This window comes from Haliotis rubra, unplaced genomic scaffold (assembly GCF_003918875.1).
Source record: "Haliotis rubra isolate DU_JTF1 unplaced genomic scaffold, ASM391887v1 Scf11, whole genome shotgun sequence".
Lineage (NCBI taxonomy): Eukaryota > Metazoa > Mollusca > Gastropoda > Lepetellida > Haliotidae > Haliotis > Haliotis rubra.
Window position 1 is genome coordinate 1,087,685 of NW_025765003.1, and position 6,205 is coordinate 1,093,889.

General features: G+C 44.0%; 1 protein-coding gene across 1 annotated transcript; it reads right to left on the bottom strand.

Annotated features, from left to right (window-relative positions):
* Nucleotides 1–1,052: 1,052 nt before the first annotated feature.
* On the bottom strand, nt 1,053–5,808 carry LOC124285385 (coagulation factor V-like). Its single transcript, XM_046721615.1, has 3 exons — nt 5,624–5,808; nt 4,215–5,247; nt 1,053–1,100 (listed from the first exon to the last, which is right to left on the bottom strand). Exons 1-3 carry the CDS (start codon nt 5,806–5,808, stop codon nt 1,053–1,055), a joined length of 1,266 nt encoding a protein of 421 aa, XP_046577571.1.
* Nucleotides 5,809–6,205: the final 397 nt, after the last annotated feature.

Sequence of the window (6,205 nt, forward strand, 5' to 3'; positions counted from 1 at the left end):
GATACATAACTGCACATGTAAATTGTTCGAATCGCCAATTCTAACAACCGTGCATCCGTCTTTCAGTAGGAATGTTTCAAGATCATTGATGAAGAGACAAAAGAACAGAGATGATACATTTTCTCCTTGCCGCACGCCTGAATAACATGGAAAATACCGTGATACGGCACCATTTATAGACACCTATGACCTTATATTTGCATACATATTTTGGACTAACTGGAAGAATTTACCCTTAACACCACATTTTAGTACTTTATGCCATAAGCCGACTCTCCACATATTGTCGAAGGCTTTTGAGATATCAATAAAAGTGCCATATAATTTTCTCTTACTTTGTTTAAGAATCTGAATAAGCATATCCAAGACAAAGATGTTATCAGTTGTAGAGTAACTCTTCTTAAATCCGGCTTGCGCTGAATTGAAAATATTATTGATCTCCAGGAAATAATTTAACCTTTTATTGAGAAATTGTGGTGGAAAGTTTTCCAAAGCAGCTAGGTAATGTCAGGTTTGTAAGCGTTAGGATCGGATCTGGTACCTTTGCCTTTGTAGATGGGGCGTATAGAACCAGAGAGCCATGCATCAGGTAATATTCCTGAAGATTATATTAAATTGAAATAATCCACAAATATATTTCCAAAGACATCAAACGAATCAATAAGTTAGTCGTTCTCAATTCGGTCGGACCCTGAAGCTTTGTTACGTTTAAGACTCCTAATGGGCTTAGCTATTTCATCCAAGGTTATTTCTCTGTTCAAAACATTGTCGTCATAATCAGTTTCTTCGTCAGTTTCTTCGTTTACTTCCAGATCATCCACATGGTGTTGACAGTTTATATTCTTAAAATTTTCAGAGAAATCTGCGATATTGGGTGTTTCCGAATTTTATTTTACATTACTTTTATTGAGAATCTTCCAGAATTCCTTAGGTGAATGTTTAGCTCTTTCTCTTATCATTTTGCTAAATTCAGTTTTGTACTTATTAATATGTTTATTAAGGCACCTCTTATATTCCTTTGAACTTTGTTGATAATTACGTTTTATCAGTTGTCACTGACCAGTCATGATGTGGGCCAAGGCCATCTTAAAGGACTTAACCTGATAACAAATTTGTAACTACCCAGCTTTACACAGAAGCTATGATGCGAGTTAGTTTTGGAACAGTAAATATTAGTATTAGTTATAAGCATTGTATTTAGAGAGCCTTGGCTCAGATCCGGAAAAGGTCGCGAGTAAGCTGTGTGAAAGGTAAAGCTCACAGGAAATTTCATTCGAGAAAGTATGTTTACAATTTTCATTTGAATGCCTTCCTTGGATATTTCTTTCAGTCAGGCCTTACTGATGTAGTGGTGAGGTGAGGTGAAATTGGGTTTTACGTCGTGCTTGAGAATATTTCGCTCATATGATGACGTGCATGCATGTGTATGTGTATGTGCGGCTGCTTGTACTAGCCCAGACTTAAGCTGGTTTTATAGTTCTAGCCCACTGAGATACCATGCCGCAGTGAAGCATGAATACCCCACTCAGACACAGTATACTGACTCCGAGCCGACCAGTCCTTGTTGTACCCATTAATGCCGAGCGCCAGGCAGGGACCAACAAGAACCATATTTTAACGTCTTTTTGGTATGACGCGGTCGGGGATCGAACCCGCGACCTTCTGCTCTCCGGGCGGACGCCCTAACCACTACACCACGGAGGCGGTCACTGATGTAGTGGTTATAATAATACTATTGTTATTGAAATACACATCGCCATTTTAGCGCACAAAGTCAGACGCCTAGACCGCTCAGACTTGTGGAAGCCGTGGTGGCTGAGCAGTCTAGGCGTCTGACTTTGTGTCTTGGCGATTAGGTGCCTGGCTCTGAGGGTGTGGGTTCGAATCCCGGATGGGACTCAACCCAAAAAGTACTAGAATCTGTACTTTACTAAGAAAGTGTAATCCCAAATATAACATACGTTACATTATTATTGTTGTTTGCACATATTTATTTATCGGATGATCCTCGAGTGATGCATGTCAAAACGCATCATGAAAGCAAGACATTCCGCGGCTATTTCAAGGTTGTTGAACAGAATCTGAAATTTGAAGTTGATTTTGCTGATGGCGATGTACTGCTGGACGGTACAGCGATCGGAGTAAACCAGGTGAAGTCATTAACCAAGTCTGCCCAGAGTCGGTCATTTGTGGAGAAACATCGGAGGAGGTTCATCCATGGTACGACCCAGGGCGTCATGGAAAATGCTGCTTTTAAACTTCTTAGGAATAGGCCCATATACAGCCTCAGTAGAATTCCAGCCTGGTCTTGTCCTTTTTGATAAAGCTAATGAATTTATTTATATCATTGAAGTTTCTGTCCCCTTTGACAGCAACGTGATTGGAAAGATTCAGGAAAAGCATGCCAAATGTGCGGACTTCGCCATTTAAGTATATCGCTTGTATCCCAAGTACAATGTCGTCAGGCTCCTCATTGTTCTCGTTGCCCTTCGTTTGGTACCTCCTGGTCTCTTGGCACAGATCAGGAGAGTGCCCGGGTTCTCCACCGGGAGCACAGCCCTTCTGACACCCTGGGTGATGCAGAAGGCTGCAGTGTTGGGGAGTCTACATATTCTCCGGAAAGTTCTTAGTGGGTTCGACTAGGGAGCGTTTCCTGGGAGAAGTCCCATTCGCTGTCTTGGCTGCGTGTAGAGGGGGCAAGGGCCCTGAGCTGATGATGAGCCTTACCAACCTGACTTTGCCAGGATCACCCGAAACCTCTCTGCTGCAGTTTTTCATCTTAATCTGTAAAACATAATAATGCATGCATTTATGACGGAATTCACAAGTATGATGTGCTCTGTCATTTGAGAGCTTACGTATGAAAATATCATATCAGTAGTACATGTAGGTCACAGTGACCCACTTTAAGGAAGTAGTATACACTATAAGCAAAATTCCACCAAGTGAAATCATATTTGGTTTCCATGGTGGAAAGCCTTTGAATTCCTCTTATAATACTGATTCCGATGCTCTAATCACGCTCCATTTATAAGGTAAATATAACTGAAGGGTACAAAGACATGCTATAGAATTTGATACATATTATCCCAGTGATGGAATACGGAACTGGAACACTTTTGATTGTGACCGTGACCTTTTAAGGTCAAGGTCACAAGACTGTTAATCTATTAAGTACGGAAGGGACATGGCACATGCCACGTTTAATAATTTTGGACAGGCCAGGTTTGGTCACGCGGGGCATTCAACGTTTGGTGACTCACGTTTGGTACAGGTCTGTTTGGTGACGTAGGACAGACCAGGTAAGGTGACGTGGAACAGGTCAGGTTTGGTGACGTAGGACAGACCAGGTGAGGTGACGTGGAACAGGTCAGGTTTGGTGACGTGGAACAGTCGGGTTTGGTGAAGTGGAGCAGAACACGTTTGGTGAGTGAGTGAGTGAGTTCAAATTTATAGTCACATCGGCAATACTTCAGCCATATTGTGACTTAAAAAGTTATAAATTAACAATAAACACAATTACATTATAAAACACCTGTCGACGAAGGACAGTAAAACAACTATATCATCACAGGGAAAAATTTAAGACTAGTAATTAAATCTAAAATATTTTACCTATAAATGACAATACAATATAAAAACCGGCTACAGATTGCCAACAACTGAAGGTAGATCACCATACTAGGGACCATGGGGACTTACAGTACATTTGCTTCCTGCATGGACCCTAGCTGGATTTACACCATCCCTTCAGCCGTTAGCAATTTAGCAAATCTAGCCATACATTAAAAGAACAGGTATTCTACGATTAAAAAAGTGGAACGTTGTAATTTACTTCGAATGTTTTGGGACTTACATACCCTCTCAGGAGGACAATAATTTTACAGTACTTTAACCCCCCTCGAGGATACAGCCACTAACAATCTTAGTTACTAATTCAAACTTCCAATCTTAAAATATTTATGTATTTACAAATCATTTAACAAATTTAATTCTTTTAAAAATGCAATAATTAAATGAGAACTGATACTATTAAAAAGATCCTTCATAGTTCGTGATTTAAAATAGATATCCCTTGTGATGGAATATTCAACACAGTCAAGCAGGACATGCTTGACCAGAACACGTTTGGTGACGTGGGACCAGTCAGGTGTGGTGACGTGGAATAGCCGGGTTTGGTGACGTGGGACAAAACAGCTTTGGTGACGTGGAACAGTCGGGTTTGGTGACGTGGGACAAGTCAGGTTTGGTGACGTGGGACAGATCAGGTTTGGTAACGTGGAACAGGTCAGGTTTTGTGACGTGGGACAGGTCAGGTTTGGTGACGTAGGGCACGTCAGGTTTGGTGACATGAGACAGGTCAGATAGGGTGACGTGGAACAGTCAGGTTTGGTGAAGTGGACAGGCCAAGTTTGGTGAAGTGGAACAGATTTGGTGACATGGGACAGGTCAGGTTTGATGACGGGGGACAGTTCAGGTTTGGTGACGTCGGACAGGTCAGATTTGGTGACGTGGGACAGGTCAGATTTGGTGACATGAGACAGGTCAGGTTTGTTGACGTGGGACAGGTCAGGTTTGGTGACGTGGGACAGATGAGGTTTGGTGACGTGGGACAGGTCAGGTTTGGTGACGTGGGACAGGTCAGGTTTGTCGAAGTGGGCAGGCCAAGTTTGGTGAAGTGGAACAGATTTGGTGACGTGGGACAGGTCAAGTTTGGTGACGTGGGACAGGTCAAGTTTGGTGACGTGGGACAGGTCAGGTTTGGTGACGTGGGACAGGTCAGATTTGGTGACGTGGGACAATTTAGATTTGGTGACATGAGACAGGTCAGGTTTGTTGACGTGGGACAGATCAGGTTTGGTGACATGATACAGGTCAGATTTGGTGACGTGGGACAGGTCAGGTTTGGTGACGTAGGACAGATCAGGTTTGCTACTGTGGGACAGGTCAGGTTTTGTGACGTAGGGCAAGTCAGGTTTGGTGACGTGGGACAGAAGTGCTTTGGTAACGTGGGACAGGTAAGGTTTGGTGACGTGGGACAGGTCAGGTTTGGTAACGTGGGTCAGGTCAGGTTTGCTAGTGTGGGACAGGTTAGGTTTGGTGACGTGGGACAAGTCAGGTTTGGTGACGTGGGACAGAAGTGCTTTGGTAACGTGGGACAGGTAAGGTTTGGTGACGTTGGACAGGTCAGGTTTGGTGACGTGGGACAGGTCAGGTATGGTGTCGTGGGTCAGGTCAGGTTTGCTACTGTGGGACAGGTCAGGTTTGGTGACGTGAGATGGGTCAGGTTTTGTGACGTGGGACAAGTCAGGTTTGGTGACGTACGACAGGTCACGTATGGTGATGTACGACAGGTCAGGTATGGTGACGTGGGAGAGGTCAGGTTTGGTGACGCACGACAGGTCAGGTATGGTGACGTGGGACAAGTCAGGTATGGTGGCGTGGGTCAGGTCAGGTTATGTTTGGTGACGTGGGACAGATCAGGTTTGGTAACGTGGAACAGGTCAGATTTGGTGACGTGGGACAGGTCAGGTTTGGTGACGTAGGGCACGTCAGGTTTGGTGACATGAGACAAGTCGGATAGGGTGACGTGGAACAGTCAGGTTTGGTGAAGTGGACAGGCCAAATTTGGTGAAGTGGAACAGATTTGGTGACGTGGGACAGGTCAGGTTTGTTGACGTGGAACAGAACATTTTTAGTGACGTGGAACAAGTCAGGTTTGGTGACGTGGGACGGGACAGGTTTGGTCACGTTAGAAATGTGAGTTTTGGTGTCTCGGGACGTTTCAAATTTGCTGATGAGGGACATGTCAGGCGTGGTGACTTGGGCAGGTCAGCTTAGGTGGCGTAGGGAATCCAAGTTTGGTGGCGTAGGAAAGATCAGGTTTAGAGACTCGGGACGGTCAGGTTTGACGACTTGAGACGTTTCAGATTTGGAAACGTGGGGCGTGTCAGATTTGGTGACATGGGTGAGATGGGGTTTGGTGACTTGAGACATTTCCAAGTTTGGTGACTCGGGACAGGACAGGTTTGGTGACGTGGTACAGGTCAGGATTGGAGACACGATACAGGTCCATAACTACTACGTTATATGTACACTCTCATTGAAATATTAGCATTATATCGCAATGAGTTTGACTCTTACATCATTCAGATTATAATACTCATTTGGCTAAACAATTATGAATTTGAGTCTTGAAAACGTT

Excerpts from the sequence above, each read along its gene's own strand:
- LOC124285385 (XM_046721615.1), bottom strand. The coding sequence starts at position 5,808 with ATGTCCCTCATCAGCAAATTTGAAACGTCCCGAGACACCAAAACTCAC. Across the intron at positions 5,248-5,623 it reads GTTCCACTTCACCAAATTTG|TAGCAAACCTGACCTGACCC; the intron begins GCCTGTCCACTT and ends CCTGTCCCACAG. Across the intron at positions 1,101-4,214 it reads CCACGTCACCAAACCCGACT|GTTAAGTCCTTTAAGATGGC; the intron begins GTTCCACGTCAC and ends ATTTGTTATCAG.